This window comes from Taudactylus pleione, unplaced genomic scaffold (genome assembly GCF_031769625.1).
Source record: "Taudactylus pleione unplaced genomic scaffold, aTauple2 ptg000377l, whole genome shotgun sequence".
In the NCBI taxonomy this organism is placed as follows: Eukaryota; Metazoa; Chordata; class Amphibia; order Anura; family Myobatrachidae; genus Taudactylus; species Taudactylus pleione.
Window position 1 is genome coordinate 7,297,631 of NW_028284778.1, and position 15,955 is coordinate 7,313,585.

The 15,955-nt window shown below is 43.5% G+C and overlaps 1 protein-coding gene across 1 annotated transcript; it reads right to left on the reverse strand.

The window, feature by feature from the left end:
* Nucleotides 1–6,314: 6,314 nt before the first annotated feature.
* On the reverse strand, nucleotides 6,315–15,703 carry LOC148508106 (uncharacterized). Its single transcript, XM_088445254.1, has 5 exons — nucleotides 15,575–15,703; nucleotides 14,070–14,187; nucleotides 13,892–13,989; nucleotides 11,949–12,300; nucleotides 6,315–10,256 (listed from the first exon to the last, which is right to left on the reverse strand). The coding sequence occupies exons 1-5, from the start codon at nucleotides 15,605–15,607 to the stop codon at nucleotides 9,277–9,279; spliced, it is 1,581 nt and encodes a 526-aa protein (XP_088301380.1). The 5' UTR covers nucleotides 15,608–15,703; the 3' UTR covers nucleotides 6,315–9,276.
* Between the last annotated feature and the right edge of the window lie 252 nt (nucleotides 15,704–15,955).

The following is a 15,955-nucleotide window of genomic DNA, read 5'->3' on the forward strand; positions in this document are numbered from 1 at the left end:
AAGGTTGTGGACCTCGAAAATAAGTCAAGACGCAACAATCTCCGCCAGGTGGGACTAAGCAAATCTGTCAAGGGCCCTGATATTACCAAATTTCTATTATCTGATCTTCCTGAGCTTCTTGGCCTCTCGGAGGAATTAAGGACTATGGAACTTTTCGTGATTCTCATCCCTGGTCTAGAAAACGCTAGATATTTGGCCTGGTGGTTGAGGGGTATAGCAGCTATTAGAGATTTCTTTGATGCTGGGGGTTTATTGTGCTCCTTCCAGGATTTGAAGTCCAAATATTTGCTTTCCAAAAATGAGTTCTACATGTATTTGCAAATTCGTCATTTTATACAGCCTTCACTATCATCCATGCTAAAGGAGGCTGATACTGATATTATATACAGTCCTCACTATCACCCATGCTAAAGAAGGCTGATACTGATATTATATACAGTCTTCACTATCACCCATGTTAAAGGAGGCTGATACCGATATTTTATGCAGTCTTCACTATCACCCATGCTAAAGGAGGCTGCTAACGATATTATATACAGACTCCACTATCACCCATGCTAAAGGAGGCTGATACTGATATTATATACAGTCTTCACTATCACCCATGCTAAAGGAGCCTGATACCGATATTTTATACAGTCTTCACTATCACCCATGCTGAAGGAGGCTGATACCGATATTTTATACAGTCCTCACTATCACCCATGCTAAAGGAGGCCGATACCGATATTTTATACAGTCCTCACTATCACCCATGCTAAAGGAGGCCGATACCGATATTTTATACAGTCCTCACTATCACCCATGCTAAAGGAGGCCGATACCGATATTTTATACAGTCCTCACTATCACCCATACTAAAGGAGGCTGATACTGATATTATATACAGTCCTCACTATCACCAATGCTGAAGGAGCCTGATACCGATATTATATACAGTCTTCACTATCACCCATGCTAAAGGAGGCTGATACCGATATTTCATACAGTCCTCATTATCACCCATGCTAAAAGGAGGCCGATACCAATATTTTATACAGTCCTCACTATCACCCATGCTAAAGGAGGCTGCTACCGATATTTTATACAGCCTCCACTATCACCCATGCTAAAGGAGGCTGCTACCGATGTTATATACAGTCTTCACTATCACCCATGCTAAAGGAGGCTGTTACCGATATTATATAAAGTCTTCACTATCACCCATGCTAAAGGAGGCTGATACCGATATTATATACAGTCTTCACTATCACCCATGCTAAAGGAGGCCGATACCGATATTTTATACAGTCCTCACTATCACCCATGCTAAAGGAGGCTGCTACCGATATTTTATACAGCCTCCACTATCACCCATGCTAAAGGAGGCTGCTACCGATGTTATATACAGTCTTCACTATCACCCATGCTAAAGGAGGCTGTTACCGATATTATATAAAGTCTTCACTATCACCCATGCTAAAGGAGGCTGATACCGATATTATATACAGTCTTCACTATCACCCATGCTAAAGGAGGCCTATACCGATATTTTATACAGTCCTCACTATCACCCATGCTAAAGGAGGCCGATACCGATATTTTATACAGTCCTCACTATCACCCATGCTAAAGGAGGCTGATACTGATATTATATACAGTCCTCACTATCACCAATGCTGAAGGAGCCTGATACCGATATTTTATACAGTCTTCACTATCACCCATGCTAAAGGAGGCTGTTACCAATATTATATACAGTCTTCATTATCACCCATGCTAAAGGAGGCAGATACCGATATTTTATACAGCCTCCACTATCACCCATGCTAAAGGAGGCTGATACCGATATTATATAAAGTCTTCACTATCACCCATGCTAAAGGAGGCTGATACTGATATTATATACAGTCTTCACTATCACCCATGCTAAAGGAGGCAGATACCGATATTATATAAAGTCTTCACTATCACCCATGCTAAAGGAGGCAGATACCAATATTATATACAGACTCCACTATCACCCATGCTAAAGGAGGCTGATACTGATATTATATACAGCCTTCACTATCACCCATGCTAAAGGAGGCTAATACCGATATTTTATACAGTCCTCACTATCACCCATGCTAAAGGAGGCTAATACCGATATTTTATACAGCCTCCACTATCACCCATGCTAAAGGAGGCCGATACCGATATTTTATACAGTCCTCACTATCTCCCATGCTAAAGGACGCCGATACCGATATTTTATACAGTCTTCACTATCACCCATGCTAAAGGAGGCCGATACCGATATCTTAAAAGTTTTTTAATGTTCTAAATATTATGCATTACAAACACGACATTTGTATCCTTATTTACTTCCTGATCCGTTAAAGAAAGGAAAGAAAAAAGGAACTCCTTTAATGAGACACATCCCGGATATCAAAGAGAAATATATATAATAATGAAAAGTAAGGTGTATATAGAGATCAGATAAATAAAAAAATAAATAAATAATCTTTATTAAATTGTCTTAAAATTCAGCAAAAACCAATGGACAAAATCAAAAAGACAGACACACATGTAACACATAGGACAGAGACAGCATTGAGTCGACAGTTATAAATAATACCGTTGCTCAATATCTGGATTCGTGTACCACAATAAATCTATTGGTAACCTATCTGCACTAACCTATGCCTATCTGTTAGTGCCAAAGTATTTGTGATGTCCCTGTTGCGCTAGGCAAATAAACTCTCCATGTGGGTGCAAGGTGAAGGGGTCCTCAGTGCGCACTGGGATCCCCCAGCTGATGAGCCGATGTGCATTTCGCCGGAAGCTGTCTCAATACTGAGTGATAGCCGGGTGTAAATAGTCCCGGCCGCCATTTGATTGGTAGAGTGAACTGATTGACATACATTTTCAGCCTATCAAAGTGTTGCTATAGAGGGGAGGACGAGATCAAACGCCATCCCTATGGTAACCAATAAAACAAAACGTTTGTCACAATGTGGCGTGTATAATTAGCGGTGAATTCCAGATGATGTTGAGTACTAATAGAGGGTTTAGAGGCAGACTGTGCTGCAGGTATTTAAACAAATACAGATAAAGACAAACTACAATAGAAAAAGGGATTTCTTTGGGGTAGAAGCCCAATGTTGTGGTACTAATCTGTATATTATTAGTATGTAATACCGATGGATATATAATTTAAGCCAGAGTGGGTAACGCTATAGTAGGGGGGCGGGATCGACCGCTATCTCTGTTTACTAGAGTGAATGACCAATGTTTCATAGTGTCAGATACATACTTGAAGCCTGTATAAACGGACAGTATGTCTATCACGAGCAAGACGTATCACTATATAACACCATATACATGCAATCATGAGATAGCCTAGCACTGCCAAAGCAGTGACAGCTGGGCATATAGGGTGTCGCCTCCGCATCATTGGTAGGTGCACATCATAGGTGAAATGCCCTAGGTATCAGGACACACATATAGCATAACATATTGGGTGGGTAAGGTCAAACCTCGTCCCCGTATTAACCAAGAAAAACACCATTGTGTCACAATGTATAATAAGAGGTAGCATGTGGAGACATTATTTGCAATATGTATAGGAAGTAGAAACATAATATAGTCTATAAAATACATATGCAGCCTTCAGTTATCATAGTTAATTGCAAAAGTCATGACTGGAAGACATTTGAGAACTTATTAATACATCAGTCGTGTTTTCTTACAGCAGATGTCAGACCATCTGGAAACTAGGTCATATCTAAATGATGTTAGTAGGGTAAAATCAAAATATATTGTACAGTATAAATTGATAATAAAGGATCTAATAATAATGATCAGCTGGTATTGCTCACCACAAATATCATAAATAAAAGGATAAACAGGGGTATAAACAAATATCAGCCATACCTAATTTCAAATAGTACCAAACCTTATACAAAGTCAATTAAGAATACAGAAGGTGACTATGTAGTGGAAGGCTTTCAAAAGTAAAAAAAAAGTTAAAAATAAATATATAAATATTAATATAAATGAATACATAAAATGTAATGGGATACAGGTATGTCCTATTACAAATCAAAAATACAATAAAGTGAGTATATAAGTTTGGATACTCATAAAAAAATTATTTGGAAGTGAAAAATGTGCAATCCTATGGTGAGGTGTGAATAAGAATAAGTAGGATAATAATTCCAATCACTGTTTGTGGTGAGTAGAAATAAAAAGGTGAGGTAATTAAATACTAGAAGTGACAATATAGTAATATAATATTTGACTGTTGGATAACAGTAGAAAGGAGAAAAGGGGTGAGGTATATAAAGTATTAGAAGGGTGTATAGTCAGCAGGGATAAATGAAGTGATAATATATAATATGTAGAAGTAACTTAGAATGTAAAATAAATGATAAGGGAGGGAGAATACGTGGGATGAACGAAAACAAAAAATAAATAAAATAAATTAAATTAATAAGGAAAAGGAAAAAAGGGGGATATATTACACATTTAAGAAAGGACTATAATTAATCATTTCGTTCATGCCTTTTGGACTAACTGTATCCAGTCTGAAGGTCCATTCGCATTCCTTTTTTAAAAGTTCTTTAGTTAAGTCTCCTTGTCTAGGGCCTATTGACACTTTTTCCAAACCAAACGCTTTCAAATCTCTCCAAGATCCATGGTGGCAAGAGGAAAAATGTCTGGCCACTGTAGTGATCTTTTTCATCCTCTGTAGGTCTCTGGCCACATTTTTGATGCTCCCAATGTGCTCTAGAATTCGCTGTTTCAAAGGTCTGCCGACATACCTTTTGTCATATGGGCATTCTAGACAATAAATTACAGCTGCTGTATTAGAGTTGATGTAGTGTTGGAAGAGATGTTTCCTCCCAAATCTATCAAATATTTCACTCTTGTTTTTAATCATATTACTTCCTAATCCTGCAGATGTCTTATGGAAAAGCTGTGTTGAGAGTTGGTCTTTGGAAAGTTTTTCCTACTATATTATTGAAACATAAGGAAAAGACCTTGAAAATGAAAACCATTCATACGGCATACATGTCTCAGTGCTAAAGGCAACATGTCACTCAGGGAGAATCAGGAGGTTGCCCAAAATGTAAAGCTTCCCCAGCCACATTCTTTCAGAATGTGTGGGAATGTAGCAAAATACTATAATTTTGGGAAAAAGTTATGGTCTTAAAAAACAAGATTTGTGTCTTACATCTTCAGAAAGACCTTAGCTATGTTATTGGCTAATCTTGCAAACTGGGATCTACAAGGGAGAAAAACAGAACTGTTATCCTTTCTTACAATAGTTTTCACTGTAGCAAAAAAGGTTATACTTTGAAATTGGAGTCTCTACTGCGCCTTCCCTTCAGGCGATAAAAAAAATACACGGCTAAAAATCATATATTTTGACAGACGGGCCACTTTACCTGATGTTGAGAAAGGGGTGATCCGTTTTCATGCTAAATGGGGTGTATACATTGACAGCTTGGATCTCGACACCAAAGCACACATGATGAAGCTGTTTAAAACAACGACTTGGGGCCAAATGTAATAGGGTGAGAGTTTAGAAAATGTGAGAGAAAACTGTCACATTTTTAAACTCAGCCAATGTAATAAAGTCACAGAAGATGCAAACTTGCATGTTTTTCAGACTCAAAAAACTCTCAAGATTTAAACTCTCATCCAGGTGCTTCCTGTATTGAAAGTACATCTCGATCAATGTATGTGAGAGTTTTACTACTAAACTCTCACATTTTCTAAACTCTCAGCCTATTACATTTGGCCCTTGGTGTTTGCTTCGTAATCTGGAGTAATACATATCCCCAAAAATTGTATTTACCATTCTGTTCAGAGGGTTATTTTATATTGCTCCATAGCTGGAATTTTGAGAAAATGAGGAAGGCCTTGCCGCACTGGGGTTCAGATCATATCTTTTATATGTATATATGCATTATTTTTTATTTATTTTCATTTTATAAATTTTTCTTTTTCTTATTTTTCTTCATGCCTGTGAACGTTCTTTTTGCGGAATTCGAGGGTTGAATTTTTATAATGAGTTGTATCATATAATTTTATTTCTGTAAAGTTGCCGATTCAGACTTGGTTCATTTGTTAATGCTAAAATGAATGGCACAATATCCTGTATGTATAATTTCTTTTTTGTGTCAATAAAAAATTTTGAAAAAAAAAAGGCTCAATTTAAAAAAAAAAAAAAGTTATTCTCTATGAAAGATCTGTTTTGGGATCACCAATGAATATGAAATAAATAGACATAAGAGTACAGAGAATAAAACATCAATATTGAGGGATTTGGAATAAAGAATTTATTATCTCAATATATATATACACATGTGAGAGACACGTATATATAAACATAAATATGAGCAGTTAATGGTAGGGGTTTACAGCTCAGAATTTCCTTATTACACACGCTTCATTCTATATTCACATTTCTTATTCTCTTTCCTTTAATATATCACTGACTGCATATAATCTATACATGTTACAGCTAACAATAACAGTTATATATTATCAATGACAGATAATGACAGACAACCTCTTCTAGTTCTTCCTTGGTGTTAGCAGAACAAAGCAATGACCATCCTGATGTGTAGAGGAGTCCGTTGGGAGCATTGGTGTAACTAGGGGGGAGGTGGAGCAGGGCACATGCCCTGGGCGCCATGGTAGGCCCAGCAGAGGGGGCACCGCCAGCCAGGGCATTGTACCCGCACCACCTGCCCTCCCCCACCATTGCGTCCTGACTGACGAGCAGTGTGCCTGCTGGGAAGCTCGCAGCCCCTCTCGGACAGTCTTCTACCCATTCTGTATCCTGACCTGAGAGTTGCCGCCCGCGCCTGGTGAAGTGATTCTTCCTTCACCGGGGCTCTCTCCGCTCGAGTCACCGCAGGTATGTATTGGGGGGGGGCCTAAGCAGGCGCGGTAAGGGGGTGAGAGATGACCGCTCACCGCAAGTGTGTATTGGGGGAGGGGGGGGGCAGAAGGGACCAAGCTGCCAGGGAAGGGAGGGGGGGGGGGGTTGACTGCATTTGTGTGAAGGAGGTGTGTGTGTGTGGGTATATGTGTCAGTGCGTTTGTGTCTGTGTGATAAGACACAACGCAGGGGGGGAGGTGATGGTGTGACTGGGACGTTGCAGAGGGAGGTGATGGTTTGCTGAAAGACTACATGGGGGGAGGTGAAGGCGTTCTGAGAGACGACGCAGGGGGGCTATGGTGTGCTGAGAGACGATGCAGGGGAGGAGGTGATGGTGTGCTGAGAGACTACATGGGGGAGGTGATGGTGTGCTGAGAGACGACGCAGGGGGGCAGGTGATGGTGTGCTGAGACACGACGCAGGGGGGCAGGTGATGGTGTGCTGAGAGACAACATAGGGGAGAAGGTGAGGGTGTGCTGAGAGACTACATGGGGGAGGTGATGGTGTGCTGAGAGACGACGCAGGGGGGGAGGTGATAGGTGTGCTGAGATATGATGCAGGGGGAAGGTGATGGTGTGCTGAGAGATGATGCAGGGGGAAGGTGATGGTGTGCTGAGACACGACGCAGGGGGGAGGTGATGGTGTGCTGAGACACGATGCAGGGGCAGATTGTGTGACAGAGAGCCTCAGGGGGAGGGAAGGTACATAGGGGGAACGAGTGTAGTTGAACCACTGTTGTATGATGATGATCTTGGTATTATTCCTACACAAATAGGCATCATCTGGACAATGTGACCTACATGAATGGCGAATACCGTGCCTGAAGACACCATTGTACCAGGGAGGATACATTTCTACAGAGGCTCCAGATTGTAAGAACCCACCATATAGGTAAGGTGCATATGGAATGGAATGTCCCCAGAGTGACAAGAAATGTCTGGCGTGTCATGTTGGCACGCCCCTTCCAGTATGTGACCACTTTAATTTTTTTATGTACTTTACTACGTGGTGGCGCCAATCTTAAACTTGTCCTGTGCTCTGAATACTCTAGTTATGCCTCTGATTGGGAGAGGCAGAGAGAGGTTAGAGAGAGTAGTTTAGAGGCATGAGGAGATTGTGGACTGTAATGATGATGGTGGAGAAGTCTAAGGATAGGAAGTGAGGGAGCCAGGCAGAAATATGTTCCAGAAATTGTTGGGATGGCCCAGGTGGGCGATAGACAGCAACACGCAGAGAGAAAGGGGTGATGGTCCTGATAGAATGTACAAATGATGTAAATGTGAGTGATGGTACCTGTGGGAGAACTGTGTATGTGATAGATTGGGACAGTAATATTCTAACCCCACCTCCTTTACTATTACCAGGCCTGGAGGTGTGTGTGACGTGTAGGTCACCGTGTGACAGTGCTGCAGGGGAGGGAGTGTCTGATTGTGTGAGCCATGTGTGTTTAAATTATTTAGAAAACCCACTTAGTTATTCTACACTTTGTGTATTACCACAATTAGCTGCCCTAAGACTGAATGGTAAGAAATAGTATGGCTGATAAGACACAGGCCTACATCTGAGCCAATTGGTCAGTGGAATGAAATGCAGAGTGATGAAAGGATATACTGTTCTCCACGATGGACTGACATTGGGAATTTGTCTCCACATGGTTCTCTTGGCTAGAGTACAAGGAGACTGAGGACTACTTGCTTTTTGATTAGCAACACAAAATACATCTTTCCCTCCCTGTTTTTTCATTTGTCTGTTCCCTTTTGTTTTCCATGACTGTGTAATATATACTTCCCTTTATTATAGTCTGAATGTTGTGTGGAAAATGTACGAATATTTAGTCTACTGATGGCGCTGTGTATTGTCCATTCTGCTATTGCTGGTACTCAAACTGCAAAAGATTTGCTAAAAAATTTGAAGTGTTTGAATTAAAGTATTGTAGTGTTCACTCTAGCTCCGGCGGCAGGCAGGGCGCCGGAGCTAGAGAGGGCAACGTTGTGCGCGCGCCCGAAAAGGGGGCGTGTCTATAAGATGCATCCCCTTTTCGTCATACTTGGGGGCGTGCCCGGCACTTACGGACACGCCGGGCAGCCCCCAAGCGCTGCAGATAGGGAGAATAGATGCCGGCCGCATTCGCCCGGTGTCTATTCTCCGGCGGTGACCAGGTCATCGCACATTTCTCCACCCGCGGGACACTGCGTCCCGCGGGTAAAGACGGCACCCGCAGGCTGTGAGGGCAGGGCGCTTTTTGCCCTCCTTCTGGAGGGCAGGGTGCTTATTGCCCTCCAGAAGGAGGGTAGGGCGCCGCGCCCCGCTAAAACAGCCTAGCGGGAACGCTAGTATTGTGCTTTATGTCTATCAGTTCATGTTTTTTTATGTATTATTTGATGTCTAACAAGATTTGATTTTGCTGTAAAACATTTCCCACACTCAGAGCATGTAAATGGTTTCTCACCTGTGTGAGTTCTCTGATGTTTAACAAGATTTGATTTCACTGTAAAACATTTCTTACACTCAGGACATGAAAATGGTTTTACACCTGTGTGACCTCTCTGATGTATAACAAGAGTTATTATTTGTGTAAAACATTTCCCACACTGAGAGCATGTAAATGGTTTCTCCCCTGTGTGACATCTCTGATGTCTAACAAGATGTGCTTTCTCTGTGAAACATTTCCCACACTCAGAACATGGAAATGGTTTCTCACCTGTGTGAAGTCTCTGATGTATAATAAGTTGCGTTTTGTCTCTGAAACATTTCCCACACTCAGAACATGGAAATGGTTTCTCACCTGTGTGACTTCTCTGATGTATAACAAGATGTGTTTTGTCTCTGAAACATTTCCCACACTCACAACATGGAAATGGTTTCTCACCTGTGTGACTTCTCTGATGTATAACAAGATGTCTTTTGTCTCTGAAACATTTCCCACACTCAGAACATAGAAATGGTTTCTCACCTGTGTGACTTCTCTGATGTATAACAAGATGTGTTTTGTCTCTGAAACACTTCCCACACTCAGAACATGTAAATGGTTTCTCCCCTGTGTGACGTCTCTGATGTGTAACAAGATGTGATTTCTTTGTGAAACATTTCCCACAGTCAGAACAGAGAAAGTTTTTATCACCTCTGTGAGCTGTACTGTGTGTAGCAATATTGGAGTTAATAGGGGAACATTCCTGATGATGAGAGTGACCAGATGATATATCTGCACTGTGAGATACTGGATCCAAATTTAGAGTAATGGGGATGTTTCCAGGAGAAAACTGTATGATGTTATCTTCCATTTTAAAATGTGGACTCAAAATGAGATCTCTCCCTGAGGTCTTGGTTGTGCATCCATCTGAAGGAAATAAAATACAATGTATATATGAAATTCCTACTATTACTAAGTTCTCAATGTTTTGTGGTTTGTTTCTTTTTGCCAGATTACAAGTAATTATGATACATTTACAAAACAACAAAGGTGACCCTTGTCTTAAAATATAAAGAGAACCACATCACCCAGCTGTGACAGCCCTCTTCAGTTGACATTGAATAATTCATGGACTGTAGGTTTGTGCAGCAATATACTGTGGGTGAGGGGTATAGACAGCACATAAGGTGGTGTATAGTAGTATTGTGCAAGATATACAATGGGTGAGGGGTACAGGCAGCACAAAAAGGGGTGTATAGTAGTAATGTGCAGCATATACTGTGTGTGAGTGGTATAGACAGCACATAAGGGGGTGTATAGTAGTACTATGCCACTAATACTGTGGGTGAGGGGTATAGACAGCACATAAGAGGTGTATAGTAGTAATGTGCAGCATATACTGTGGGTGAGCGTTATAGACAGCACATAAGGGGGTGTATAGTAGTAATGTGCCACTAATACTGTGGGTGAGGGGTATAGAAAGCACATAAGGGGGTGTATAGTAGTAATGTGCAGCATATACTGTGGGTGAGGGGTATAGACAGCACATAAGGGGGTATATAGTAGTAATGTGTACAGTTAGGCTGTCATGTTGTGTATATGCAACATTGCCAGGTGACTTATGAAAGGTATTAGAGGAAGTCTATCTGTGGCCGTGTCCTCTGTCTGTCTCTGAGGCAGGAAGCACAGAACAGCTGGAGGGTGCGGGATTTCACACACGACTACGAGGAGATAACTAGAGGAGGGTCCCTTCATTATCATAGATCCCCTTCCTCATTACCAATCCTCTGAGTCTCATTGTTCTATCCCGGTAACTCTCAGACATTAAGGCACTCACACCACAGGGGGTAACTAGTAATCAGGGGGAATGTACATCACACCCAGCCCCCCTGCAGGGATACCCAATACCAGGGGACACACTAATGAGTTACCTGCACAGGGGTGTACACCTTCATTGTGGGCACTGAGCTTTATTACAAGGACAGGACAGGACAGGAGGGGGTTGGGGCTTAGTACTGTCCTCTGGGGTGTGGAGTTTAGGCTCCTACAAGGAGATACTGGAGAGCGGAGCTTTGTCCCCTGCCAGCAGGACGGTATTACAGGATGGTACAGTGGGAAGAAGTCCCAACCTTTTTGTTGTTAGGCTGCTGGACTAGGGATCCCCTCATACTTCTGCAGGACATTGCACCTCAGAATTGTGTTACTGGATGGGCATACAGAAGGTGATTGCAGTGACTGACATCCGTCAGTACTTGGGGTGTGTATTGCTACCATAACACACAATCCCTGTTGTCTTGTCTGTACGATCCATGAACCATAATAATATGCAGGGTCACGTAATAAGTTAGTCTCCATACACAGGTACCTTACACCAGCACATTGCATAGAGAGTGTGGGGAGGAGACTGGTCAGATCTCTGGGCTGGTAACACACAGTGACATGATGTGAGGGGAGAGCAGGTGTATAATAGGGGCTGATGGCTCCTGACTCCCCCACTGGGCAGATACATTTCCCACATTAGTTTGTATGGACAAAGGAGGGTGTAGGATAAGAGATTGTTGTAGTGACTGATTAAGGAGAATATGTGAATCTTTTCTGTAATAAGTTTTTATTACTCACCTGTGCTGATATCTGTAGGAATTTCCTCCTCCTTACACTGCTGATCACCAATCACATACGTCTCTTCTTCTCCCTCTGTATCTTCTGCCTTATTATCAGTGACATATGTCTCTTCTTCTCCCTCTGTATCTTCTGCCTTATTATCAGTCACATATGTCTCTTCTTCTCCCTCTGTATCTTCTGCCTTCATATCAGTCACATACGTCTCTTCTTCTCCCTTTATATCTTCTGCCTTATTATCAGTCATATACGTCTCTTCTTCTACCGCTATATTTTCTTCTTTGATATTAGTCACATACGTCTCTTCTTCTCCCTCTATATCTCCCATTTTAAAATTAGAAAGGTATTCACCCTAAATAACCACAAAACAATAAATAAGAGTTTATTAATGTCCGATTCCTCATCAGACCATATACAGTCAGGTGCATAAATATTGGGACATTGACAGAATTTTCATATTTTGGCCTCTATTCACCACCACAATGGCTTTGAAATTAATGCCTCCCACTGCACTAATGGCGGATACCAGACGCACGTCTAACACCAACATAGCAGTCAAGGCCTCAGTTATACGTTTTGCTTCAGGATGACTGCTGTCGTACTTCATCCTCATCGCTAGGGACTGTTGGAGGGTCAATTGTTTAGTAAAAGTAGTGGTGTTCCTACTTCCTCTCTGGGATGATGAACAACTCCCAGCAGCAGCAACAGCACTAGGAGGAAGTGGTTCTTGATCTTTCCCTATTTTATTTTTATCGGAGAAAGTTTGGTCCTCCATTTATGTTATATTGATATATACGTGCGGCTAAGGCGCACACAAACGCAGAAAATATTTTTTTATTTTTGCTGGAGAGTAGTGCACTTTGTGGGTTACACCACCCTTTAAGAAATGAGCCAGACGGCTCTTTACTTATGGGACACAGGCGCACGCTTGGCGCTGCTCCTTTGTTGATGCACGTGCAGCCACAGTGCACACAATTCACAAACACAGAAAATATTTTTTTATTTGGTTTGGAGTGTACTTTGGGGGTTACAGCACCCTTTAACGGTCAAGCCAGTCGGCCCTTTACTTATGACACAGGCGCACGCTTGGCACTACTTTGTTGATGCACATGTGGCTACTGCGCACACAATTCACAAACACAGAAAAAAAATATTTTTTTTTTAGCACTTGGGGGGAGCATCCCTGACGGACAGAGCACCCCCTAGACAACACTACAGCACCCCTTTAGGACTGGGACACTGCACAGGACTTTGGAGTGGACACAGCCCCTATGGACAACTGACTGCACAACACAGTCCAGCCAGCCCCTATGGACTTTGAAGTAGTGGACACAGCCCCTATGGACAACAGCAGCGCAGCACAACACAGCCAGCCCCTATGGACTTTGAAGTAGTGGACACAGCCCCTATGGACAACAGCAGCACAGCGCAGCACAACAGTACTCTGCACTACACTACACTACACAGCCCAGCCAGCCCTAACTCCCACCCTCCCTCTTCACTGTCCACAGCCGAGTGAGAAAATGGCGCCGACGCAGGTACCTTATATAGGATCCAAAACCCGCGAGATCCAGAAGGCGGGATGATGACGTTTTGCCTCGATTTCAGATCCAAGTCAGGCGGGAAAAGTCGAGCCTGACTCGGATCGGCCTCGGATCGGGGGGGCACGGGGGTGTTCGGATTTCAGAAATCGGAACCCGCTCACCCCCAATTCAAACGATATACAATTATCTGCCTATGGTATCAATCAATACAGCCCAAATGAAGTCAGATAACAATGAAAATAACATTGGATAATGTCAGATTTAATAAACTAATAGTCAATAAAAGAATGTCAGGTTGTAACAGATACAGCGTCACTACAGATCATACAATGAGAAGTCACTATGGTATATGGGGAGAGGTGGGGGAGCGGGGAGATGACTACCCTAAATCCCACTTACCTGATACTCCTGTGGGGTCCTGTGATTCTCCTCTGTATAATCCTGTGAATACAGAGGACGGGGACATCTCTCTGGGGTATCTCTGTTACTGGGTCGATCTGTAGGAGACACACAGTGACTGAGTACATTGTATATATGTGGTTATCAGATGGTGTGTGTATATAGGAGGCCCCCTTACCTGCTCTCCCCTGTACAATAAGTGACAGTCTCCTCTTGCCCAGTGATGTGAGGGGCTGGTGATTCTCCATCATCACGTCCTTGTACAGACACCTGTGTTCCGCTATATACTCCCCCTCCTGCATGGAGACATAGACAGTGACATCCTAACACCTTATAGGAATCTGACACACACAATGATACAGTCATCACCCAGACACATCCCCTGGTGTTACTGTATAATGTCCCATTCCCAGCAGTCACCTCTCCAGTAATCACCCAGACACATCCCCTGGTGTTACTGTATAATGTTCCATTCCCAGCAGTCACCTCTCCAGTCATCACCCAGACACATCCCCTGGTGCTACTGTATAATGCCCCATTTAGGTTATATATCCGAGGCATACATGCCTACCCTCCTAGTTTTTGCGTTAGGCTCCCGATTTTTCGGGGTAACCCCCCGCACCCCCGGAAGGGTAGGCATTTCTCCCGCATTCTGCCCACTTCCTAGTGAAGTGGGCAGAATGAGAATACCCGCGGCGATCGCGGGTCTCCGTGTAGGGGCGGGGCTTAAAACATGATTCCACAGGAATCATGTAATTTGGCCCCGCCCCCTATGCAAATTCTAGCCTATCGCGGCGGGGCTTAATGACGCGTATCGTCAGGCCCCGCCCCCATCACCCCCCTCCTGCTTCTCTTACCCGGGCTTCTCCCGGGAAGAGATCTTAAAAGGTAGTCAACTCTGGTCCGAGGACTCCCCTCACTGGTATATACTATAGGAACAGACAAACCCCCCCAGTGCTGCTGTATGAGGAGACTGTGTGACAGTACAGGGTATATAGCCCAGGCCACCCCTCACTGGTATATAATATAGGTACAGAGATCCCCAGTGCTGCTGTATGAGGAGACCCCCAGTGCTGATGTATGAGGAGACTGTGTGACAGTACAGGGTATAAAGCCCAGGCCTCCCTTCACTGGTATATACTATAAGTACAGAGACCCCCGGTGCTGCTGTATGAGGAGACTCCCTCTGTATAGTAGGACACCACAGGCCGCTCCCCCTTTAGAGTAGGACAACACAGGCCCATACTCTGTATAGTAGGGCACAACAGGCTGCTCCCCCTGTATAGTAGAACACCACAGGCTACTCATCCTGTATAGTAAGGTACCACAGGCCAATCCCGCGGTGTACTAGAGCACCACAGGTTGCTCCCCGTGTAGTAGAACACCACAGTCCACTCCCCCTGTATAGTAGGACACCACAGGCCGCTTCCCATGTATAGTAGGGCACCACAGGCCACTCGCCCTGTACAGTTGGACACCACAGGCCGCTCCCCCTGTATAGTAAGGCACCACAGGCCGCTCCACTTGTATTGTATAGAAGGGCACTACAAGCCGCTCCCCTTGTATAGAAGGGCACCGCAGGGCGCTCCCCCTGTACAGTTCGACACCCCTGGCCACTCCCCCTGTATAGTAGGACACCACAGGCCGCTCACCCTGTATAGTAGGACACCACTGGCCACTCACCCTGTATAGTAGGGCACAACTGGTCGTTTCCATGTATGACACCACAGGCCGCTCCCCCTGTATAGTAGGACACAACAGGCTGCTCCCCCAGTATAGTAGGACACATTACCTGCTGCTCCTGGACACAGACACGTCATCGTCTACGCGCTCTATGTAACTCCGCCCACTTACCACCATCACGTGTTAATCTTTCATAGGCTTTGGCTCTGATTTGTAATTTTAACAATCTGATTGGATCCTCCAAACGTCACTCAACTCATTATCAGGGAGGAGTCGAAGACTGCAGCCCTAGCGACGGCGGGTGGGCGGAGCCTTTTTATTCAATCCGGTAATCCTCTCTAAAATGACAGTTTCAAATATAATACATGTCCTCAGTGCAGG